The 24,544-nt window shown below is 60.8% G+C and overlaps 1 protein-coding gene across 4 annotated transcripts; it reads right to left on the bottom strand.

Moving 5' to 3' along the window:
- Positions 1–133: 133 nt before the first annotated feature.
- Positions 134–21,800, bottom strand: MYO15A (myosin XVA). 4 transcript variants are annotated; one of them, XM_085238080.1, is made up of 63 exons: positions 17,490–21,799; positions 16,484–16,566; positions 16,322–16,385; positions 16,138–16,247; positions 15,957–16,031; positions 15,716–15,806; positions 15,209–15,312; positions 14,677–14,740; positions 14,488–14,601; positions 14,218–14,379; positions 14,013–14,126; positions 13,858–13,916; positions 13,532–13,655; positions 13,353–13,448; positions 13,098–13,229; positions 12,809–12,934; positions 12,458–12,535; positions 12,095–12,249; positions 11,932–11,977; positions 11,699–11,823; positions 11,401–11,518; positions 11,145–11,320; positions 10,992–11,076; positions 10,796–10,849; positions 10,604–10,685; positions 10,384–10,514; positions 9,722–9,817; positions 9,401–9,636; positions 8,788–8,957; positions 8,626–8,698; positions 8,290–8,484; positions 8,097–8,194; positions 7,924–8,012; positions 7,688–7,814; positions 7,493–7,551; positions 7,311–7,374; positions 7,088–7,226; positions 6,825–6,915; positions 6,644–6,740; positions 6,298–6,419; positions 6,013–6,072; positions 5,819–5,894; positions 5,387–5,502; positions 5,196–5,314; positions 4,976–5,117; positions 4,662–4,773; positions 4,446–4,520; positions 3,868–4,073; positions 3,638–3,771; positions 3,496–3,562; positions 3,257–3,329; positions 3,025–3,098; positions 2,858–2,940; positions 2,581–2,711; positions 2,344–2,438; positions 2,034–2,111; positions 1,742–1,838; positions 1,496–1,656; positions 1,268–1,401; positions 1,051–1,184; positions 827–960; positions 423–563; positions 134–332 (listed from the first exon to the last, which is right to left on the bottom strand). In XM_085238080.1, the coding sequence occupies exons 1-63, from the start codon at positions 20,997–20,999 to the stop codon at positions 231–233; spliced, it is 10,278 nt and encodes a 3,425-aa protein (XP_085094206.1). In that variant the 5' UTR covers positions 21,000–21,799; the 3' UTR covers positions 134–230. The 4 variants fall into 4 exon arrangements, with proteins under 4 accessions (XP_085094206.1, XP_085094207.1, XP_085094204.1 ...); XM_085238081.1 differs by having other exon boundaries at positions 8,290–8,481; positions 17,490–21,798; XM_085238078.1 differs by having other exon boundaries at positions 134–563; positions 17,490–21,800.
- Positions 21,801–24,544: the final 2,744 nt, after the last annotated feature.

Below are 24,544 nucleotides of genomic sequence, written 5' to 3'. Positions count from 1 at the left end.
CCGCCCCCTGGCGGCTGGGAGGACCCGGGGGCTCCGTGCCCGATGCGGGGGCTGCTGAGGGGAAACCGAAAAGAGCTGTGGGGTTCTGTGCGGGGGGAGGTTGGATCGCAGCGAGCACAGCACACAGCACGAATACAGCCAGGCTCCGCTTCGTGGGCTTGTATAAAATCCTGTGCGGGGTTACAGCGAGGAGGGGAGTGGGGGGTCACGCTGGGGACAGGGCCGCGGGCTCAGAGCAGCGTGATCTCGCTGGGCGGCAGCGTCAGCCTCTTCTCCCTCGCCCCCAGCAGCCTCTCCACGTGCGCGGCCACCACGCGGCACAGCTCCAGGCCCTGGCGGAAGGGGACAGGGCCGGGCCGTGGCGATGGGGACACAAGATCGGGGCACTCTCGGGGCCTTTTCGTCCCCCCGCAGCCACCAACCTGCTCCAACTGCAGCTGGGTGACGCCCTGAGCCTGCAGCTCCCCGGTGGTGATCTCCACGTAGGGAGAGCTGGAGCCGGCCGCCGGGCGCTGCGTCCGCGTCGCCTGCAGCTCCTTCAGCGAGAACTTGGCCACGGGCTCCTGGGGGTGGGGGGATGGGGTGGGGGCTGGGAGGGCGGTCCTGGGGTCCCCACCGCATCCAAAAGGTGCGCGCCTCAGCACATCCCCAGCAAAGCGTGTAGGGAAGGCCTTCCTGACCCTGCTCTGTGCTCTTTAAGGGTCCCCACTGTGCTGGGAGGGAGATATCGGCCCCCACCTCTCCTCATGGCTCTCACAGCCCTGTGCCAGCCTGCGGCAGGGACCGTGGGGTTTCCCCATCGCTCGGCCCCCCAGCCCACACCTACGTGGGTCTCCTTGCTGAGAAAGTTGAGGCCGTTCTGGTTGACGGCCAGGATGCAGGGTGAGACAATGGCGTGGTTGCTGCAGCTCTGGATGTAGAAGAAGGATGAGCCGAACATGGGGCAGGCACTCAGCAGCCCTGAGGGAGGAGGGGGTGGATAGAGGACGGCATCTCTTGGATTGCCCATGAAGAAACCTTCCTACCCCATCCCTGTCCCATAGCCCTCACCCAGGAACTGCGCCCGGGCCTGGTGGGCACTGAGTGCCTGTGCTTGCTGCATGTGCTGGGTCACTGTGTGCAGCCAGGATGGGGCCGACAGCAGGCGGAAGAGCTGTGGGGGGATGTAGTCCTGTACCTCCCTCCTGCAGGAACACAGAGGTCAGGGATTTCAGTGCTCAATGGGCCCCAGTCTCTGCAGGATATGGGCTCCCAGCCTGTCCCATACATGGTGGGGAGGTGGTGGCCATCCTTGGCTCGGTGCTGGAGAGCAGCCAGCTTGGCCACTTGCTGGAAGTGCTGCTCTCCTGGCCTGGTGGGCGGCAGGACGGTGAACAGCCCTTTGAGGTAGTCAGGGAGGACCTGGAGGGAGACAGCACGGTGATACGGCTTGGAGCCAGCACTGGGGGTGGTGAATTGTTGGGAGGGGACGATGGTTGGGAGAGGACACCCTGACCTGGTTGTAGTGCACTGTGACGTAGAGCTCGTTATCAAACTTGAGGGGCTGTCCCCAGACCACCCGGCGGCACCAGAAAGTGTAGCCAGCGTCCAGGCGCTCGGTCTCGGTGGCCACATCCAAGATGTACTCCTGACGTGTCAGAGGCCGCACGCTCTGCCCTGTGCAGCCCCGGCAGCCTCAGCACAGTGGTGGTCCCCATTTAGTGCTCGCCTGGGGGCACGACTGAGCCTACTGGCCTCTAACCTCTGTTGGTGACCACGAAGAGGATATATTCATCCAAAGCCTCTCGGCGCTGCAGCCCCATTTCGCAGCACAGCTCCTCTATCACATCCAGAGCCACCTGGGCACAGAGATGTGGGGTTGGGGTGGTGTCACATCCCCTGCCACATTCATGGCCACCACCAGCTCTTGTGCTGCGGTTCACGCTGCGCAGCTCCCCAGGGAAGTGATCTCCAGAGACCCTTTTTTCTCAGTGTCCCTCAGCTCAGTGACCGTGCGCCTGGGGTGCGCTCAGCCACCGTGTCCCCTGACTCACTGAGCACGTCTTGATCTTGAGGTGCCTCTCGATGCCGCCAGGCAGGAGGAAGAGCTGGCGCTTGGCGCTGCGCCCAGCCTGCATAGGGGAACACATCAGGCATGGGGTGCATTTCTCACACACCATAAGGACACCCCAGACCTCCAGGGTGCCCCTGCCATGGTGAGCCACATTTTGCCCCCTTGAAAGCCCAGGGCATCCCCAGAAGAGCTTCCCCAATGGGAGGCTCCCAAGCACATGGGAGACATCCCAAACTTTGGGAGGGGATCTCAAGCTGGCATCAGCCCTGCCCTGCACCCCATGGCCTCACCACCATGGCTTTGAGCTCCATGTTGCTGGGGAAGAGGCTGCGGCCACCAAACTGCAGGGTTTTCCGCAGGTTTTGCTCACAGGCCTTGGAGATGCCTGAGAGAGACATAGATTGGTGTGGGGATGACAGCCCCGGGGACTCTGCAGCACAGGACAGAGGCAGGTGGGATGGGGCTGAGCTGGGACACTGCCCTTTTCTGGCTCTCTTAAAGGTCTCTGGAGCATATGCAGCCCCTACCCTGGAAAGGCAGCTCCGGGTGCATGCTGGCATTCCGAAGGAAGGCCAGGAGGAAGGGCCTGAGCACCTCGGAGCACTTGTAATAGGCGGTGAGGATGTAGAGCAGCCTCCAGCCCTTCTGGCAGCTGTCCCTGCAGGGAAGGGGCTGGGCTGAAGCCCAGGGTGAAGGGTGTCCATGGTGGCACCCACAGCCCCAGGGGCCAGCATAGTGCAGTGTGGGCTGCAAGAGGACACAGCTGTCCCCAGGCCAGCCTCTAGCATGGAGACAGGGACTCACGGCTTGGAGCTGGTGTTGTCAGTGACCTGATTAACGATCTGACAGTACACCTCATCCCGTAGCACCTCATGCTCGGAGCATAGCTGGGGGAGAGGCACTGTTCAGTGCATGGCTGGGGACATCCCCATGGCCGCTGCCACCAATGACCACTCTGCTGTGGGGTTTACCTTGAGGATGGTGCAGACGATGTCCAGCTCTGTTTGCCCTCGCAGAGGGTGGTCACCCATGAACTTCATCACAGCTGGGGTTGACAAAGCCACAAGGTGACAGAGCTCACTCGTCCCTTCGCCAGGGCAAGAGAGAGCCTCCCGAACTGCAGCACGTGGGGCAAGCAGGCTGGAGGAGGCACCCCATTTGGCCACCCATGGGGCAGGGGATGGGATGGGGGGCTGTGCCCACCTTGGAAAGCCTCAGTCGCCAGTTTGTTGACACTGTTATCTGTGAACTCAATGAGTGACTCCTGGATGGGAATCTGGGGGGGAGAGGGTGAATGCTGGAGTAGCTCTTGAGCACATCAGACCTCAAGGATCACAAATGATGCCATAGCAAGAGACATCTCCAGGCACAGGGTGGCACACCACAACAAACACCAGCTTTGCATGACACTGCCATCCCCGATGCACCCCACTTCCCCGCACCTTGGTGAACTTCAGCATCTCCATCCCTCTGGGCCCATCCATCTTGCCCTTGCTCCCACAGGATTCCCTAAGAGAGAGGGATGAGGGAGCAGGTGGGCACAGCCATCCCCAGGGTGTCCCCGTCCCTCCATCAGGCACTCACGTGGTCCCACGCTGCGCTGCACGGAAATACCGCTTGGCAAAGGCCAGCATGGGGCAGGTCTCCGTGCCATCCCCAAGCTGCTCGCTGCTGTCACTCTCTGGACCCTCTGGGAAGGCAGTGCTGGTGGGAGACCCCTGCAGAAAGGAGGGGTAGGCACAGGGCATGGCCAGCACTGGGCACAGGGCATAGCTGGCACCGTGCACAAGCAGTAGCCCCAGAGCAACACTTACCTCAGTTTTGCGATCCAGTTCTTGGGCCACAGCAGTGGAAGCCACAGCCATAGCCACGGCCCCTGAGGCTGCCACCCTGCCCTGCTTGTCTCCAGGCTCTTCCTTCCTCCCCACTGGCAAGTGGACGAAGTCAGGGGCTGCAACGGGCTGGACGAACTCAGCTGGGAAGAGCCCTGACCTGCCGTGGATGGCCCCGAACTTCCACCCTGCATCAGGCAGAGGGGTGGGGATGGCCCCGGGTGTCACCCCGTGGCACCCACAAGCCCTCGCCATGGGGTCTGGCTGTGGCTTTCAGTTGGAAGCAGCTGCAGCTTGGCACTGTGTGAGGCAAAGGCACAGCGGAGGGGACACAGACGCCACTGGATGCAGAGATGTGGAGCAGCACGCAGTGCTGCAACCATCCAGGATGGGAACCACAGGGGAGCATCCCTTTGCTTTGGGTTGGTGTTAAAAAGAGCCAAAGCCAGCTTGTTTTCTTGGAGGCAACAGAAGTGGGATCCAGCCCCCGGGTGAAACAAGGCTCAGGTCAGATGGATACACACTGGGGACACACACAGGGATACCACAGAGCCACCCACCAAAATCCTGCGTGCCAGTCTTCAGCTCCTCCAGGTACATCACCTTCTTGCGAACCACGCAGCCGTAGTAGTGATCTGTGGGGACATGGCCATGGATATCACAGGGATGGCCACCTCCAGGCCACCAACATGTCCCCAGAGCTATGCCCTGGCTGAGGGTGGGGTGGGACCCTTGAGCTCATGAAGGGCAAGGGGCGAGGACAGGAGGTGGCTCACCTCTCTTGGGGTGCTCCAGTGGCTGCAGGTGAATGATGTCTCCTTTGTGGAAGCTGAGCTGAGCCCCATCCTCAGGGCTGTAGTTCCTCACGGCCACCACATACTGGGAGTCCTGGGGACAGGGGGGGGTTGGCAGGCTGGCACAGCCCATGCACGCATGCACATGCACTCATGGAAATGCATGCACAGGGGCCTCGAGCACCTGTAGAACCACCCCAGGGTACCAACCCCACCAAACCCCGCAGGTCCCAGACAGTGTCCCATGAGCAGACTGACCCCTACTGCCCTCCCCATCCCCAAGATGTGTCCCCCACCTTCCTGAGCTCCGTGATGAAGTGGTCCACCATGGCCTTCACCTGAGGAGCTTTTGGGGAGAAGAGGATGAACTTCTCGCTGCTCAGGTTGAACTCCAACATGTTCCTGGATGGGGTGGCCACGAAGAGCACGTCTGCATAGCTGGGGCAAGTAGAGGGCAGGATGAAGCACCGGACACCCACAGCACCCATCCCGATGGACACATGGGGCAGCCCCTACCTGTACACCCGCAGCACACGCAGCTGCTCCCCAGGCATGTTGGTGCCCTTCACCAACCTCAGCAGTTTGATGCCAGCGTGGGACACAGCCAAGATCTGCACGCCCGTCCCCACGCTGCCCTGCACATCACCGCACATCAGCCGGGCACAGGGACTGTCACCACCGTGTCCCACCCCATGATGTGCCCTCACCGTGGCAGGGAAGAGGCGTGAGAAATAAACCTCACAGCTGTCCCGGGCGGCTGTCACAATCTCCTTCTTGACACTCTCAGTGGCCACGGGGCTGAAGGAGTCCAGTTTGTTTTCGGCTGTGGGAAAAGCAAAGGGGTTCTGGATGGGGGTTCTGGTGCGAGATGAGGTTGCTCTTCCCATCTCCCAGCCTGACCAGAACAGTGAAACATATTGCTCTAAAGCAGCAAGCCTGGCTGAGCCCCAGCACAACTAGTGACTGTGAAACACCAGGTCACAGCCAGCTCATTTACAGGCAAAACTGGTTCACATTTAAGCAGAATCACTTGTGGCAAGAGATGGGGAGTTGTCAGAGTGGGAGAACGGGAGCACTCCACTGTGAGCTTCTCTCTCCTTCCCAGGAATAGCAGTATTTGGGGTGCAGATGAGCATTACCAAAGAGGGATTTCATGCGGAGCCGCTCCTCGGGGCTGATGCGGATGCAGGTGTCAGAGAGTGTGTCGGTGAAGATCTGGGGTGAGAAGCACAGGGAGTTATGTGTCCCCGATGCCCCCAGCTCTCCCTGCCTTCAGCTGAGCTGTGGGAAGCTCTGTGGAGCTGGAGGTGGAGATGCAGGGCTGGCTCCTCACCTGCCGGAAGATGAGGTCCAGCAGCAGCGGGTTGTTGAAGCTGTCCTTGGGGTAGAAAACCTGCCAGGAGGGACACCGGCACAGCTCAGTTGGGGAAAATCCCCTTTATCCATGCAGAGATTTGGCACAAATCTTATTCCAGTACAGAGAGGACAGATACTATTCCCGCTGGGCATGGAGCAGATGATGCTGCTCACACCGTGTTCTCCTGACTTCCCCCCATGCCGCATGGAGCAGGCTGTCTCTAGCTCTTCCTCAGTCCCAGCCCTGTCCCCAGCCCTGCACCTCCTTGCGGATGTATATTTTCCAGGGCACATTGCAGTAGGTGTAGAAGTCCTCGCTGCAGCTGCGGTGAAGCTGAGTCTGCACCTGCTGTGCCTCAGATGGGAGCTCCCTTGACACGAAGACTGCAAAGGGATGGAAAGCCCTGCATGACCCTGGGGGGGACAGCTGACAGCTCCTCTCTGCCAGGGGTAACTGAGGCATGGGAACCACTGTGGGTCAGGGAGGGCACAGCCATTATCTCATGAGGATGCTGCAGAGTGGGACCTGCATCCAGACCCAGTGCCATGGGGGAAGGACAAGTTGCCCCACTGCCCTGAGACCCCAGTGTGGCTCTGCCTTGCAATACCTGGAGGCCGGGAGGCTCCCAGTCGCCTTATTGATGCTCTCAGCTGGTACCTGCCACTGGGGACCGGTTTCACTGCAGCCACAGCCTCCGTGATCCCCTGTGAGGCAGTGAGCAGACTAGTGTCGGGGCTGGCAGCTCCCCCAGCCCAGCACAGGAGGCACAAGGGTGGCCACATCCCTACCACAGCCGCAGGCACTCGGCCTGCTGAAAGCTGCTCCTTCAGGATCTGCAAGGCTTCCTCGTGGGGATCCAGCTTCTTCCCAAAGAGCTTGCTGTGGAGACAGCAGCCTGATGTCACACAAACCACAGCATCGCCTGCATCCAGGCATCGCCCACATCCCAGTATCACCCACATCCCAGCATCACACACCCTCCAGTAAGAGGGTAATGAGGCCGGAGGACACAGTTGGCAGCCCCACAGCTCAGAGCAGGGCCTGGGGGTACCTGTGGGGCTGGGGGCCACGCGAAGTGGGCTGGCACTGCCGGATGATGTTACGGATGTTGTGTGTGGGCCGTGGGATGTGCTCCGAGTTCAGCCGGGAATGCTGCACCGGCTCGCCATTCCATTGCCAGCCTGTGGGTGCTGTGAGGACAAACCGTGGCTCATGGGGACTGTATGGGCAACCAGCCCACTTGATGTCAAGCTCCCGGCCCAGGCACCCCTTACCTGCTTTCTGTGAGTAGGGCCGGGGCTGGGGGGCCCGTGTGGGTGCCCCCTCTGCTGCTCTGCCCTGCAAGGTGGAATTGCCCCATGAGGACCATTTGCCCCATTGGTCCCCAGTGCCCCCATGGTTGGGGAGCAGCTCGGTCAGGAGTGGGTTCAGCCCCTCCCGGCACTACCCCACTGACCGGGGCCCCTGGTGGGCTGGGGTCTGTGTGGTTCTGTGGGGGTGAGGCTGGCTCCACACCTGTGAAGGTAATATGGAGAGCTCAGCCAGCCCAGCACTGAGGACTGCAGGGGGGCAGGGTATTCCCCAGGTCGAGGGACTAGGGATCAGATGGGGAAATTATGGCATGGAGACAGGGAGGGACCCAGGAGCTCACCTCTTGGCTGCTGCGTGTCAGTGGGCATGGCGGGTTGCTGCTGCTTGGCACCACTGCTGCTGTCCACCCCTCCCACGCCGCCGCCTCCCTTCATCCTCTGCACGATGGCAGCAGGCTTCTCCAGCTCCTGGTGACCAGGTGTCCAGGGGAAACTGAGGCACAGCCCCACCATGGAGGCTGTGCTATATCCCATGCCCCTGGCCTCTGCTGACCCTTGGGCCAGCAACGCCACTCACCCCGTTGCCATAGGAGAGCACCGGGTCAAAGAGGCTGTCCAGGTACCGATCCAAACCCTTCTGGGTTCTGTGCTCCCCAAAGTCGGTGTCTGGTGGGCAGAGGGCAGGATGAGCCCAGAAACCCTGCAGTGAGCACAACCCCATGGGCAGCTCGGGACCAGGGGCTGCCGTACCATGTGGTGGATACCCCTCTGCCTCCACCAGCGACGGCAGTGTGGGTGCTCTGACAGCCGGAGGAGGCGGCACTTCATCCAAATTCATGGGATGCACCCTACAGAGAGTGAGGATTTGCACCAACCCGTGTCCCTACAGCACCCATCCAGCCCTGTGCCGACTGCAGGGCTGTGTCCCATCCCGGGTACCTACGCCCGGCTGGCATGGTCCCAGCTCTCCGCCCCGTCCCAGGCAATGAGGAAGCAGGACTTCTGCTTGGGGAAACCCTGCAGCAGCTCCAAGTCAGAGATGAGGTCCAGGACGTAATCATGGCCAGCTAGCTCAGCCCACTGGGTGCCCACCTTCATGGCCACGGACCACCCGCGCCAGCCCTCCACCAGCCCCCTGCTGACAGCAGGACACTTGGGACAGGCTGACCCCGCTCTGGGGGACACCATGCCCGAGAGCTGGGCAGCGTGGCTCCCACTCCAGATTCGAGGTCATTCCAGATGGCTTAGGGGAAGCTGCAGGAAGCCAAGCTGGTGGTACCTGTGCTTCAGAACATCTCCTGCCAGGTCCTCACCAGTGCTCCAGGAGTGCACGGGGCAGGAGAATTGGTCGCCTGGGGAAGAATGGGTGGTGAGTGGGTTCCAAGGTCCTCTCTTGCACTGGGACCCCCCCCCAAAAACCCAGCTCTGTCCCACCCCACACCATTGAAGCAGAAGAGCTGCAGTGCCATGCTGGCTTGCTGCCGGTTCGCTGTCCACTCCAGCAGTGAGGGTGGGTAAGCACGGGCACCCAGCTGGGACCGTGCCATGGCGTGCATCAGCTTGCGCTGGCACACCGGTTTGTAGCCAGCAAAGGCGTAGTCGGAGACAAACCTGTGGGAAAAGGATGGCTACCAAGGGGCAACGCTGTGGTGGTCTCAGACATAGGCTGTAAGGGACCATGGAGGGATTTCAGAGCACTCCCAGATGGGAGCAGTATCTCTGGGGACATGTGTCAGATTGACCCTGAGGAAACATGGTGGGGACCTCAGATGGGAGCAGCATCCTTAGACATGTGCATCAGGCTGACCCTAAGTGACCACATGGGGACCTCAGAGCACTCCCAGATAGGAGCAGCATCCATGGGCACATGTGCCAAGATGGTCCTAGGGGATGCTGGAAGCACCCAGCATTGCTACCAGGCTGTCTATAAACATGCGACCCACAGGATCTGGGCACTGTCCCCAGTGACGCATTCCAGATTATCCCCACAATGGACCCAGACCCCATCCCACACCAACCCTTGGCGTCCCAGCAAGCCCCCATCCCCAGCTCACTTCAGCAAGTACTTGTCGAAGGCAGTGGATGGGGGGAAGGCACTGAGGCAGGCAGCCAGCAGCAGCCAGCCCCGCTCCTCATTGTTGACGTTGGTGTTGCGCCAGACCTGGTTGGCTGTTTGTGCCAGCAGCTCATCCCGCAGCCCCGGTGCCGACAGCCCCTTCTGCACGATGTAGTTGCCAAAAAGAGTCTCCTGCTTGCCACCCAGCCCCGGGTCACCCATGAAGCGCAGGATCTGTAAGGGCAGAGCGGGATGGAAGCTGTCTGTCTCCTTTCTTCCAGCTCAGCTCCTCTTCCTCGTTCTGCGCTCTCCGACCTACCAACTTGAAGAGGCTGAGTGCTTCATGGCACAGCTCCTCATCCAGCCGGGTGAGCGGGGCCACCAGTGGGGCCGTCAGCATCCCAAAGGCCGGCTCCTGTGGTGACATCCACACCTGTGGCTACCTGCTCCCCTGGGGGACCATGCCGCTGCCACCAGGGGAAACGCAGTGGAATGCTCCGAGTGTTGAGGATGGAGACTTTGGGACTGAGAAAGGGTTGGGATGTGGGATGGGGTCGACACCTTGTGGAGGCTGAGAGAAGGATGCAATGCTGTTGGGGATCCCGGGGACTTGGAAACACGCAGTATAAATAGAGGAAGAGGAAGAAGAGGAAAGACACAAAGTGGCCAGAGCCAAGGAACAAAGCGACCTGGGTCTCCCGGCCCCGCGTTGGGCATCCAGGAGGGCTCGGCGGGTCTCTCTCCAATAACCTCAGCGGGGTCCCCGCGGCCCCTGGAGACAACAGAACCCACAGGGAGGGCGGGCGGAGGGGGGCCACCTCCAGCTCCACGCAGCACCGCAGCCACCCCGCAGCCAGCCCCACTCACGCCCCATGGCACCACCTTGGGGACCCCAAACCTAACAGCTGCACCATATCCAGGGCAATGAGGACCCCCGTGAGCCCCCTGTCTGCTGGGGCAGGCGGCTGGTGCCACCCTTACCTGGAAGTGGCCCCGCACGTACTTGGCCATGGAGTAATCATTGATGTCAAGGGGCAGGGTGAGCTGGGAGTCAGGCTGCAATGCTGGTGGTGGCACCAGGACCACACAGCCGGCGTTCACCTCACGGGCAGCTGCAGCACACAGCCAGCAGCTCTGGCACCCGCAGCCAGGGATGGGGATAAGGGTGGTGCAGGCTGGGGGCTGTGCCTGATCCACTCACCCGCCGCAGCCTCCAGTAGCCCCATCAGCTCAGCAGGGATCTCCAGGTGTGTCACGTCCACCACCTCCCTCCTCGTCAGTTCCTGCCATGAGCACAGGGATGGGGCCCCATGAGCTTCTCCTCCTCATCCCAAATACCACAGAGTGCTGTGGCATGGCAATAGGCAAGGGCACGAGAGCATCACTCCATTACCTGCTTCATCCTCTCCTTCTCCTCCTCTGCCCGCCGGCGTGCATCCTCCTTCCTCTGCAAGCACAGGGATGCTACACATAAGCCCCAGCACCATGGAGACCCAGTGGCATGGTACCACACCAAGGTGCTCTTGCCACGCCACCAAGGAGGTGGTGGGGATGGGAGTCTGAAGAGCTCCCGGATCTGCCCACCTCACCTTGAGGTACCGCCGGCGGTTCACATAGATGTGTACCAGCGACCTGAACTTGATGAGTGTGTGCCTCATGCGGCGGTACCGCTGCCTGCAGGAGGGCACTCCATCATCCTGTGCCCTCTGCTGCCCTCCCACCCCAGTGACCCCCAGCCCTACCTGGCCAGATAGCCACGCGCCCGGCTCTGCAGCAGGACAATTTTTCGGCGCAGGGAGCGGAAGCGCTTCTTGATGAAGAAGGTGCGGGCGTAGCGCTGCAGTGTGAGTGCAGCCAGGTGGTGGGCACGGGCTCGCTTGCTCTCCAGTGCCTGGTACAGCTGTTCCTTCAGGAAGAGCTGGGGGGAGCATGGCGTGAGCCTCTATGGTACATCACTTGTACCTGAGCACCTCAAATTCTCCAGCAGCCTTTTGGTACCTTGCTGACGCCGACGTAGTACATGCTGGGGTTGACGGGGCAGAGGTTCCTCAGCATTTCCACACAGTTGGCCCCACTGGGGACAACATTGGACCACATGTCGACCAGGCAACGGTACCTAGGAGAGCCCACAGCACTGTCACCAGCAGTGCTACCACATGGGACTTCTCCCATCATGTTGGCATGGGCCCTCCCCGTTGCCTGGGATAGCAACTTCTCCTGGCACAGCTCCCTACTGTGGGTTCCCCAGAGCTGGCAGTGATCGATTCACAGCCACCATCCTGCACACCCCAGGCACCTGTCGATGAAGACGAGGAAAGGGATGCGAATGGGGAAGCCCTCCTTGCGGATGCGGATGGTCTCCAAGATGCCCGAGTAGCGCAGCTGGCTGCTGACCACATCAGCCTCAAAGAGCCCTGGCTCCTGGGGGGACAAGGAGTGAAGCCTTGGTGGCCATGTAGGCAGATCCTCACCAGCGAGGGGCAAGGAGACACGAGGACCCACATGGCACCATGCACCCACCGCGCTCACCTTCTTGTTGTTGGGTTTGAGGCAGCGCACAAAGAAGGGGTTGCACCTGTGTTGGAGAGATGCCATCAGGGGACAGGGAACAAAGCCAGCCTGGCCACCAGGGACATGGGTCCAACCATCCCCCGCCCTCCAGCAGTGTCATGAGTGCCCTGCTCGTGCCAACCTCTCCATCTTCTCCACCAAGTCCAGAAGAGACTGCTGGAACCGTGCAGCCACAGTGGGAGCCTTGTAACGCCGTGTCCTGGTGCTGCTCCTCCTGACCAGGCTCCTCTGCCGGGCCAGCACCTGGGCATGGCCGAAGAACAGGTTGGCCACCACCTTGGAGGGACAGGAAGGGTTATGGAGCAGGAAGGTGGCCCTGGTGGCCACTCAAGAACAGAGTGTGTGACAAAAAGGCCGGGGAGCCCTATGGCAAAAGGGCATAGGGTTGCATCATCTGCTGCTGATCCCCTTGAGTGGGGGACAAATGCTTGGAGACATTACAAGCAGCATGTGTCTGTGTCCGGTGCCCCAGGCAGGGCCATACCTTGGTCCTGCTGCTGATGAACAGGTCCAGCACGTCCTGACGGACCTGGTCATAGTTTTTATCCAAAAACTTGTGAACCTGGCAAAGGGCAAAACCTCACAGTGAGGAGCCCAGCAGGGAGGTGAGGAGCTCCAGGCTGGGACTCTGCAGGAGGGAGACCACTCCCAGCCCCCAGACAGAGCCCTGAACTGCCCCTTGCCCCCTGCTGCTGGATTTTAGGAACATGGTTTGTGGGCATGGTGGTGATGGATCAATGGTTGGACTTGGTGATCTTGGAGATCTTTACCAACCTTTATGATTCTACGATCAGCCCCACGACCCTCCATGTCAGCTCTATAACCCATCACACACCTGGTAGGTCACCTTTCCCGCATAGTGCTTGATGGTGAACTCAGGCAGCGGCATCTTCGGCTTGGTGTACAACGGGTTGGTCCCATGGTGGTAGTGACACTTCTGCAGGAATGTGTGATCCGTGGCCTGGGGGCAGACAGCGAGGTGAAGCTCCATGGCACAGCTCATGGGGACACCCAGCCAGGTAACAGTGGGCTTCCCAGATGGTTCAGGATAGCCCAGGAGCTGAGCAGCCCTGGTGACAAGCTGGTGATGCCATTCTCGGTGCCTCAGCTCAGGGCAGCCTCACCTGGGGGAAGCAACTCTGGTCATCCAGGATGCGGAGGATGCCGTATGGTTTCTGGGAGATGAGGTCGATGCAGGGCTGGTTGTCACTGAAGGGGATTTCCTTCCACTCAATCTGCTCCCGCAGGTACTCCTCCTGCCATGGCAGCAGCTCACTGAGTCCTGCACCCCGGGCTGGGCACTTCAACACCCCAAAGTCCCCAGATCCATGGTGACATGGCCAGAGATGAGCAGAGCGTTGCTCCGCTCCCCTGCCCACCTGCTCCTCTTGGAAGATAATCTTGTTGAAGAAGAACTGCAGGTACTCATTGGCATAGTTGATGCACAGCTGCTCAAAGCTGTTGAAGTTGAGGTCCTGCAAAAAAGAGCAGTGGGGCTATCCAGAGCTATTCACAGCAAAAATGGGGAAATAGAGTGTACAGTGAGGTCTATGCCCACCTCAAAGCCATAGATGTCCAGGATGGCAATGGAGAGGGCGTCCTGCCGTGGGTACACCAGCTTGTTGATGCGGTCGGTGAGCCAGCCAAAGAGCAGGGCATAGAGGGTCTTGGCAATGGCATCTCTACAAGGGGTGGGCAAGCATAGCGCTGACCAAGGCACCCTGCCCGTGCACCTGCAGCACCCTGTACAGCCTGGCCAATGCACATCACACATAGGTCTGCACGCATGGCCTCTAGCACCAAATCTGCATAGAGATCATCCCTTTTTCCCTGTCCCCTACTGTGATGTCCCTATCCTCTCAGTCCCAGACCACCTCCCTTTACCTAGCATCCACAGCACTTTCGACAGTCAAGGGGGTGAAAATCTTCTCCCGCAGTGTTTCCTAGTTGGGGATGCACAAAGCATTGATGGGACTGAGATTTTAGCCACGATCACCAACACATCCCTCAGACTGGAGCGGTGCCCCCCCCACACTCACCGTCACCTTGAAGGTGATGGCTTTCTGCAGGCCCTCGGGGGAGATCTGCAGCAGCTCAGCCACTGTCCGGATCTCTGTGGCACTCACCACCGTTGCGATCTCCTGGCAGTCCGTCTGCAGGACAAAGAGTGATGGAACAGGGCGTTCCCTTTGTATGTACCCCAAATTGGGTCAAAAGAACTCGGCACCGAGTTGGCTCACGTACCTCATATTTCTCAAAGTAGACATTTCCCAGGTGGAGGACAGAGGAGAGGATGCGGAAGATGCTGTTCTGCTCATCCACACTGAAGCCCAGCACCTCCATAGTGTTGAGCAGACGGCGGAAATCCTCTGCATCATCCTTGCCGGGGATTTCACAGTTCCCACCCTGCCACAGATCCCAGTGCCATCAGCACCCCCAGACTTGAAGGAGTATGGCACAGAGGGACCCCATGAGCCCCCTGGAAAGGCTTAGGAGGAGGCAGGGGCTTGCCACCTGGTTCAGGTAGTAGTAGGTCTCAGCTCCCTGCAGGCAGTAGCGCTGCCGCTGCTGGGCGGGCAGCCCCACCAGCATCTCATAGAAGATGTGATAATTGCGCTCGCTTTTGGCCTGTAGGGCAGAAGGATGAGCTGCAGGGCAAGGGAGGTGTGTGGATAAAGTTGAAGGGACCCCCCTGGCACCCACCTGGAAGACCACACGGGACTTCTCCAGCAGATACTGTGAGGTGATGGCACCGCAAATCAGACCACTGCAGGGGTGAGAGCGGGCACCTGGCTGACAACCTGGGGGTCTGCAGGATGGCTCTGTGCCCCCCTCCTTCTCCTGCTATATGCAGGGTTCACCCCCAACCCAAGGTTCCTCCCAGTGGGTTCCCAAGCGTGGCAGGAGCTGTGCACCCCAAGGTGACATTGGTCATCCCAATGGATATCCCTATGGGATTGGTGTTGCTAATCAGGAGGGACCATGGGGACCCATAGGCAGTCAGGGTGCCCACTTCTGGCGCAGCACTGCTGCACCATGGGCAGGAGACAACAAATGCCACGTGTCTTCCTGTCTTTGCCTTTCCCCTTTCCATATTTCATTCCTAAAAGAAGCAATGTATGTGTGTCCCACCCCAGCTGTGATTGATGGGGGTGGTCCAGGAGCAGGGCAGGGCATCGGGATGGGGATGACATGGGATGGGAGTGGACATGTGAGAAGGATGGGTGTTACTTACTCCTCCAGAAAGATTTCCACAAATTTCCCAAACCTGCTGGAATTGTCGTTTCTCACAGTTTTGGCATTGCCGAAGGATTCCAGCAAGGGGGTTGCTTCCAGGATCTGCCCACAGCCAATGGGGAGAGCACAGGTGAGGTACCCCAACAGACATGAGACATGCTGTGCCAGCCCCCCCAGCAGTGCCACCACCATTGCACACCTAGACTGGAGGTGTGCAACATCACCAGCCTGCACTGGGATGCAGCACAGTGCAACAACCCCATGCACATGCATGTACACAGATTCCAGCTCCCACCCTCCCTGTCCCCGTGTGGCTGGGATGATGTGGCAGAAATGCCACCATGTTGCTCAGCCTCATTGAGCCATCTCAGTCTGCATGCCCCACAAGTACCTCTATCTGCCGTGGTCCAGGTGGAAGCATGGGGACAAGGAGAGAGCAGTGGAGCTGGTGGAGGGAGGCAGGGATGGGGACAGGGGTGGGAACAGGGTGAGTGGCAGCCCCTACCTGCTGTGCAGTGCTGCGCTTCTGGCTGACGGCTGCCAGGTAGCGCAGGATCAGCTTGGTGGCCTCCGTCTTCCCTGAGCCGCTCTCCCCACTGAAAGGCAGAGCCCACCTCTAACACACCCACCCAGTGCACCCCTAATGTACCCCATGCCCAGAGATATCCATGGGGCCGGGCTGGTGCGCCCTGTGCAATCAGGGCAGTGCTAATTACGGGCAGTGCGTGGGGATGGCCACCCCTCACCTGATGACAATACACTGGTTGTGTTTGGCATCCATCATTTTGGAGTAGGCGACATTTGCAATTGCAAAGAGGTGCCTGGAAACAGTGGGAGGCACGTAGGCATCCCTGTGTCACCCCAACGTGGGCAGCTCAGGCTCTGCAGGACTGGGGGTGGGTGGTGGCACAGCAACACAGAACTCACGGCGGGTTCTCGCCCAGTGCCCTGCCTTCGTACTGCAGCACCTGCTCCATCCCGTAGATGTTGTACAGGCGGTAGGGATTCACTGACACCAGGATGCTGCCGATGTAGGTCTGCAGGAGAGCAATGAGAGGCTGAGGGTGCTGGGGGAGCAATGCCTGGGGGACCCCTGCAGCCCTGTCCTTACATAGATGAGCTGGCGCTCGAAGCGTGTGCGGATGTTGCTCAGCACCGCAGCTTCCTGCAGGTCCCTGGTGCAGGGGGAGGCTGTATTAGGGAGCACGAGGGGTGCAGGACCCACAGCCCCCGTGGGGATGGAACTGTCCCTGGATGGGACCACAGCACTCACTCCAACTGGGTCATGTCCTCCAGCCCGTCCTCCTCTTGCGGCTCCTGGTAGCGCACGATGGGCAGGCTGCACAGCGACTGCATCTGCACAGGAAGACAGCATGGGCACCATCGCAGCATCTCCATTCCCTTGCTACATCCCACCTGGGCCACCGCCACTGCCCTGAATTGCTGTCTATGACCCCAGTGCCAGTAAGCACAGGGACCCCGAACAATCACCCATGGCCCTAAAATGGGTTCCTGTAACAAAAGTATCACGTCTGCAGAGAACAGGGCTGAAAATTGGGATCAGCCCCAATGAGGCAACGCTTGGGACTGCTCCATTGCTGTCACTGGAGATCCTGAGCAGAAACAGGCAGAGATGGCTGCACGCAGGCTGCCCGGGGAGGTGGTGGGGTCATCGTCCCTGGGGGTGTGGAGATGTGGCACCGAGAGGTAGTGAGTTGGTACAATGGGTTGGAGTTGGACTTGAGTTCCTTTCCAAACCTAATGACTCACCACAGCTGTACCCAGAACCACAGCAGTACCTAGCATCACGGCTGTACCCAGCACCACATCTATCCCTGCACCACAGCTCTACGCAGCCCCCGCTGGCGCCCGCCCAGCAGCGAGCAGGAAAGCAGACACCGGCCGGGGTCGTGGTGCCTCCCGCTAACGAAACCTCTCCCGCCCCATCCTGCAGATCAGGTCTCAGCATTTCCATACGTGGGCTGCAGCCAGCCAGAGTCAGGTGTCTGCAGCACGGGGGGGCCATGCAATAACCGTGCCCCGTCCAGCCCGGTCCCCGTGCAGAACCCCACCACCACCCCCAGCCGCTCGCCCCTCACCCTGCCAACGCAGCCCATGGCTCAGGCCGCCTTACACCCCTCAGCACCGCACTTTCCCCTCCCAGCAGGCAGAGCAGTGCTGGTGATCGGGGCCGGACGTGATGCCCACCCGCCCACCATCTCCATCCCATAACGATCTCTACGACAAACCACCCCTCGCTCACTGCACGCCGGCATTACCTTGCTTCGCCAGGGCTGCTTGCTGCCCAGGTACCCGTCCGCCCAGGGGTGCCTGTCCCTCCAGGCGCTCGCTGAGCGCTGGCCCAGGTACCGGCCGATGTCGGCTCCCCTCTGGCTCGCCCGCTGCCGCCCGCGTTCGGCGGGGTGCCGGGTGTAGCCCTGCTCGGCCGTCCAGGCGTCGGGCATCTCCCGCACCCGCACGACGTGCTGCTTGGACCAGTGCTGCTTGTACATGCGGGACGCCCTCCGGAAGGAGCCCAACCTCTGGATCTGCGGCGTCACCACCGCGTAGCGCCCAGCGCCGTCCTCCCCAGCCACGGTTTCGCTCTCCGCAGGCTCGGGGGCACGGAAGCTGCGGCGGAGGATGGGGGGCGAGCCGGGGGCGCGGCCGCGGGGTGGGGGACTGCGGCGACGGGCGCTAGGGGAGGAAGAGAGATGGGGGCTCCCCGCACTGGGGCTCGGAGAGCTGGGGGTGCCCACGTCTCTCCGGGACGCGCGTCTGGGTGGGGAGGGCGAATGAGATAGGGGGCGGCGGGCAGGCGGTGGGGACGAGGGAGCTTTGGAGGAAGCCATGCTCCCCACGATCAGCGACGCCAGGGACTGCCCCACATGACGGATTCGTCCCGGGGATGGGCTGCGTCCCCCAGATTCGGCAGGAGGCGGCCTTGGCGGTGGCGAGCACGGGGCCATGCCAGCGAGGGGCTGCCCGATGCGCTGGATGAAGGATTTGGGAGGCCCAGACGCAGGGCTGGGCGGTGGGGGCGTGCCCTGCCAGGCAGGCAGCTCCATGCCGGGGGCTTCATCCCAGGAGGGGTTGAGTCGGCGGCTGCCATGGCGTGAGGGCGGTGCAAGGAAGGAGCTCCTCATCAGAGGCTTCACAGCCTTGGTGGGGGGCTCAGGCTGCCGCGGCCAGGCCAGGGGGAGCCGTCCCGGGGGACTCACCCCAGGAGAGCTGCTCCGCCGTGATGGCCGCGGGGTCAGGGGCCTCCCCGACACCCCCGAATGCCGTGATGCTGGAGCTGGCGGCGCGGCATTTGGGGGTGCCCGCGGTGCAGCAGGGAGCTCACGGCGGAAGCTGGCCCCGAAAGACACGGAGCGCCGCGGCCGCTCACCTCGCACGCTGCTGGGGTGCTGCTGGGCTGGTGGTGGCGATAGGGAGCGCATGGGGTTTGCAAAGGGATTGCGGAGCGAGGACAGCCGTGAAGCTCCCGGTTCGCGGGGCGGGGGATCCCGGCTGCCACCCAACCGCACTGACCCAGCACGCTCTGTCCCCTGGCCGAAGCGCCTGTAGGAGGGCTGGAGGGCACCGCGGTCCCAGGGATTCCCCACGCCCCGCAGCGCACGGCCGAGGGGCTGGAGCTGTGAAAGTGAACGCTGCAGGAACTGTCCCAAAGGGCTCCCACACACCCGTGCTGCTGACACCCGGCCCCCCCGGTTTGCTTTGGGGCTGGCGGCTGGCGGCTCATACTCATCGTAGTCATCCTCATCGCGGTGCGGGGATGGAGGCAGGGAGATGTCCAGGCGGTCCCTGCCAAACAGCTTGACCTGGGGCCTTGGGAAGAGCCTGAATTTTCTGTTGAGGGAGAGCTTGGAGGACAATGTGTCCCGCATGCCCTTCAGCGAGGAGGTGCTGAGAATGGAGAAGGGATAATCCCTGTCTTCCTCCTGCCAATCTTCTGGTTCCTCGGCCTCGGATATCTCATCCAGCCCCAGAGCGTAGGGATTGCAGGAAGATTGGGTACGCGGTGCCCACCCACCCTCACTGTACTGGATGCGGTGCTCGGGGTACTCATCCCCCATGTACCCTCCAGCTGTGAGGCCAAGGGGCTCCCCAAAGTCCTCATAGGGGTCCTCCCTGTAGCCAAAGGGTCCTGCCACCTCTTCACTGTACTCTGGGTCACTGCTGTAAGGGTCGTAGAGGTGGAGTGGGGACCCATAGTCCTCATCCTCGGGCTCCAAGTAGCCATAGGGGTGCTCCAGTGGCTCATTCTCATCCCAAAACCCTCCATCAAATCCATACTCATCCTCTGTCTCATAGCCGGGGTAATCAACATAACGGGTCTGCACCGCGTCCTCAAAGCCGTACCCTGGTGGGTAAGCTGCAGTGGGAGAGTGGATGTAGTCTTCTTCCTCATCCTCATATCCATGCTGCAGGCCATAGGGTCCCTCCTCCTCCTCTTCGGCATAGCCACGCCGACGGCCATAGGGTCCGTCATCATCCTTGGTGTAGCCAACATGGCGGCCATAGGCCCCACCTGGCACCTCCTTGGCATATCCATGACGGATCCCATAGGGCCCCTCCTGCTCCTCCTTGCCGTAGCCATGCCGGCGTCCATAGGCCGCACCCCGTTCCTCCTGGGCCCACCCATAGCGCAGGGCCGGCGTCCCCGTGGGCCTGCCATGCTGCGACCGCCGCCGGGAGGACGGGCGCCTTGCCATGCTGCCACGCCGCTCAGCGCCGGGAGCCGCGGGCCCACTGCCGGCCGGCAGCCGCCTCATGTTGGCTCGGTGCCTGAGGATCTCGTCTTCCGCAGGGAACGGCAGCTTCTTGGCGCCGATGCGGGACAGCCAGGCCGTGTCGGCCGCCCGGCCGCCCCCCGTCAGCCGCCCACGCCGCGACAGCAGCTTCCTGGCCAACCAGCCCGTGGCGGCCGCCGCCTTGCTCAGCACCTGTGCCCGCGGCTTAAATTTCCTTTCCGGTCGCCGGCGGAAGAGCGACGCGCCGTCCTCGGCTGCTTGCCCGGCCCGGTGCAGCAGCAGGAAGGCTGGCTTGGGCGGTGGGGCGGCCGCGGCCTCCTCCTTCTTCCTCTTCTTCCCCACGTGCTTGAAGCGCACCATGAGGTTGGAGGTGGACTTGAGGACCGCTTTGTTCTTCTTCTTCTTCTTCTTCTTGGTGCTCTGCTTCTGCAGCCCCCAGAAGAAGCGGGAAGTGTTCTTGAACTGCCCCTTCTTGGGCCGCCGCAGCCCCAGCTTCTTGAAGCCCAGGAAGAGCCTGGAGGTGCTACGCAGGCTGCGCTTCGCCCGCGCCTTCGGTGTGGCTGCCACCACCTCTTCCTCCTCCTTGGCAGGCTGGGCCTTGGCCTCCGTACCCTTGGCTCCTTTCTTCTTCTTGGCATTGTCGGCCACCGCTTTGGAGGCACCTTTGAGGTTCTTCTTGGCCGATGCCGCATCGCTCTCGCCCTCCTCTTCCTCCGGTTCCAGCTGCACCTTCTTCCCTTTGCCCGGCTTTTTGGCCACCACCGCCTTCAGCACCCCTTTCTTCTCCTTCCCTTTCCCCTTCTTGGGCTCCTCTGATGCAGCCTCCTCCTCTTCCTCTACCTTTTCCTTCTCCTTCTCCTCTTCCACCGCTTCGGGCTCTTTGCTCTCCTCCTTCAGCAGCTCGCTGTCTGATGTCTCCTCTACCTCGCTGACCTCCTCCTTCTTGCCCTTCTTGCCATCCTTCCCTTTCCCTTTGCCCCCCTTCCCTTTGCCATCCGCCTCCTTTTTGGCCTCCCCCTTCTTGCCGACCATCCTGCCGGTGACAGCCGCTCATGCTCCGGCTCTCACGCCCGCTCCAGCCCTAGTGATGCCCTGCACAGATGCCACAAGTTGACCCTTATCCCAGGGGTGATTATTTACCTGCGCCTGGTTTCGATGGGCCACGCGCCCGTGTGTGGCTCCTTGGGCTGCCCGCGGGGGCTCCCGGCTGGGCATGGCGTGGGGCCAGCAGTACGGGGCTAGCAGGAGCTGCCGCCTGCCTGCCACCCAGCCCCACGAGTCTGGCCCAAGATGCTGGCCGCGGGGCTGCCAGCTGTAACCCAACCTCGGGGCTTGCAGCAGAATGAATAATGCAAGGGATGAGCTGCTCCTGCACGGAGACTTTTCCGAAGGAGCCAAGGAGAGGCAAGAAACACCTCTACAGATGATGTAGGAAGGGTAAGCCCTACAGCAAGCATTGTTCCTGCTACTCCTGGCTTGCAGTGGGATGCTACAAGGGCTGAAACGTGGCACTACCAGCTCTGTGCCCCAGGAACAATGCCCTGAGTCCCCAAAGCTGCCCCAGTCCAGAGCCATTCATCCTTCAATAGGTGAACACAAACACCACCACTTGCACTCATATCAGCACAAAGCACCATTGCCAACCTAAAATCAGCCTCTACCACCTTTGCATTGCAATGGAGAGTCACGGAGGAGGACCTCAAGCCCAAATCATACCCTGCAGACCCACTTGAAGCAAGGGGAAGGAAGGAGCCCACAGTGTGCAGCGTGGGGTCACTCCAATGTCGTGTGCACATTGCATGTCCCGCAGCAGTGCTCACACATGCACGTGCCTATCTGCGGGGTGACCGCATCAAATCTTAATGCCAGCCCTGGATTCGTGCCGCTGTGGGTTCATGAAACTTTCAGCAGCAGCGGTGTGAATTTGCTGCCCAGAGCACGCCGTGCAGGTGAGGTGGCATCGCTCCAGCCCTTCCTCCCCCCCGCAGCCCACGAACAGCTCTGCCATCACCATGCCACACGTAACAACCCTGCTGGCGGCACCATCCTGCATCCCGCATCATTTACCTGCTGGCACAGCCTGATGGAGCGCAGCACAGTGGCTGCCAACCCCCCTGTGCCATCCCCACAGCCCCAACCCTCCATGCTGTGCTTCACCCCGGGGAGCTCCAGGTATCACCTTCACCCCGCCACCCTCCACGGTCCCCATCATTTCCTATCCTCCATCCAACCGCCCTGTGTGATCCCTACCCCCACCCTCCATCCCAGGAGCTGTGCAGGCAGGCATGGCATGGCAGTGGGCATCAGTCATGCTCTCAGCACCGTATGGCACTGGCACAGCTCCCCGTGCTTTGCCATGGCTGTGGCCACAATGAGGGCTCATCAAGAGGATATACCAAGAGAGGGAGAACAAAGGGGAGTGGGCAGCACAGCCCCAGATAGATGAGCTCCCACACAGCCCTGCCCAGATACCCCCATAGATCCCCTTCATGCCATCTCACACTGAAGGTACAGCCTTCCCATATGCTTTTGGCACAGAGCCTGCAGGGAGCTGAGGATACCTGGGACAGCAATGGCGTCCAGAGCATCCTCTGACCATGTCACCATGGAAGGGCTCCAGACCTCTCCCCAGGAACCCTCCAAGCCCTGAAGCACCACGGGTCTTTCCCTGGTGCCCTCTGAGCTGGCTGCTCATTTCTATCCCTAAAACCAAACCCAAGAGCATGGGGACCATCAGTTCCCTGGCAACATGCGCTGCATCCAGGCTGGCCAGGAAACCTGCCTGGAGCAAGGCGTGACCCAGAGGAGAGGATGGAGCAGATGCTGCAGAGGACAGAGCAGCTGGCTGCAACGCAAACTGAGATTTGTGCTTAAACCAGCTGGTACACACCCAAAAATGCTGACTCACAGCCCCAGCCGTGCCATACAGCCAGGTCACGGCCCCACAGTGTCACCTTGATCATAGAGCTGATCCCAGGGGCCTCGGCTGCCAGGCCAGGCAGGGTTCCTGGGGTACCACATCCCCAGGATAAATGAAACGCAGGGAAGGAGTGGTAAGAAAAGTGGGGCAGATGCTTGTGGGGAAGGATGGAGTATTTTGGACAGGAAGCTCTGTGCCAGAGAGCAACAGAAACACTGTGACCATGGAAAGGTGAGGCAAGGAGGATTAAAGGCTGGGAGCAGACATGCAGAAGTGACACAACGCTGCGTACCGTGACCTGGAGGACAGCAGCATAAGGACCAACATTGCACAAGGTCCCTCCCCAGCACCTTGGCCATCGCAGCCCCCACGAGCCCAAGGGATGAGCCACCTACCTGGGGCACCCACAGCACTCACCTGGGTAGCCTGGCTTGCCCGCATGCCCTGGCACTGCTGGCTCTGCACTCGTGGCCTCGCTCTCCCTCAGGGACCGTCACTCTCCTGGCACCCGCAGACCCATATTTGCCGCACGGCAGCTGCCGGCTGCTGCTACCCAATGCATATTTGATGACTGCTATTATTCTCATCTCTGCTCATGAGCGGAGGGATGGGAGCTAATCTTCCCTGTGCAGGGCTGGGGGAAGCACGGATGGAGCAGCTGGCGGGGCAGCCAGCCCTGATCCCTGTCCTTCATCCCACGGTGACGCAGCTGGACAGTACCACAGCCCTATCCCTCCCAGGACAGATGTGTCACGAGACCCAGATGTGAGCAGACAGCAAAAGGCCCTGACCCACTCCTCCCCACAAGCCAAAGCACATTTAGTAAGAGAAATCACAGGGACACGGGGTCACACACCAGTAAGCTCTCCCACAATGGGGCTGGGACTGAGCAGCCCTGCAGGCACCCCAGGGAGGGAAGCATCCTGCACAGGAACATCTCCAATCTCTACTCCCTCCTCCCAGAGCCACACGTCTGGGCTCCATCTCCTCCCTGCTAACACGTCCCTGCCGTAATGCGGTGGGTATTTATTATGCTGATTCCTCAGAAAGCAAAAGGCTTAACTGCAAATTACAATCAATAGCCCCAATCCCCAAGGGGAGGGTTCATCATTTAGCAGGCGCAACCAGAGGAATTCTAAACTATTTGCCAGCCATAAATCCTCCTCTCCGCAGCCTCCCCAGCCAGCTCGGCACAATGTGCAATGTCTGCTTGGGGGTGACCCTTGTCAGCATTAGAAACAATTAAGCTGTCAGTGTGGATCGTGGCTCTTATATACAGTCCCGAGCAGCGCTTTAAGATGTCAGTGTGATGGGGTGAGGGAAGCTGGTGGAGGCGAGCCTGCCGCAGTAACCATCTCTCATTGAATTAAATGAATGTATTTGGAGTCAGTCTCTTTTTATTACCTTGCGAACGATTCCTGACTAAATTAAATTATAAAAGGAGTGTTCAGCCAATCAAACCTGCTTGATTGCCTGGAACAAGCATTTTAAACAGAGCACGCCTCGGGCCTTTGCTGTTTCCACGATGAGATGGAGGGCAGCTGATGGACTGTGTCAAAGCTGATCCACCCCGCTCCACACCTGGAGCATCACTCAGCAGTCACACGCAGCCCCACACCACCAGCAAAGGGCAAGGCAGGCTGGGTGCAGCCTGGGG

Source organism: Meleagris gallopavo, chromosome 16 (assembly GCF_905368555.1).
Source record: "Meleagris gallopavo chromosome 16, MGAL_WU_HG_1.1, whole genome shotgun sequence".
Taxonomy (NCBI): Eukaryota; Metazoa; Chordata; class Aves; order Galliformes; family Phasianidae; genus Meleagris; species Meleagris gallopavo.
Note: the sequence above shows the minus strand (reverse complement) of the source record. Positions and strands in the feature narration are given on the sequence as shown.

What these genes read in the sequence shown, in the direction of transcription:
- MYO15A (XM_085238078.1), bottom strand. Translation starts at nt 20,999, where the DNA reads ATGGTCGGCAAGAAGGGGGAGGCCAAAAAGGAGGCGGATGGCAAAGGG. An exon ending in CCATCACCTTCAAGGTGACG is followed by an intron (nt 13,917 to 14,012) that starts GTGAGTGTGGGG and finishes ATCCCCAACTAG; the next exon opens with GAAACACTGCGGGAGAAGAT. An exon ending in ACTACGTCGGCGTCAGCAAG is followed by an intron (nt 11,321 to 11,400) that starts GTACCAAAAGGC and finishes TGCTCCCCCCAG; the next exon opens with CTCTTCCTGAAGGAACAGCT.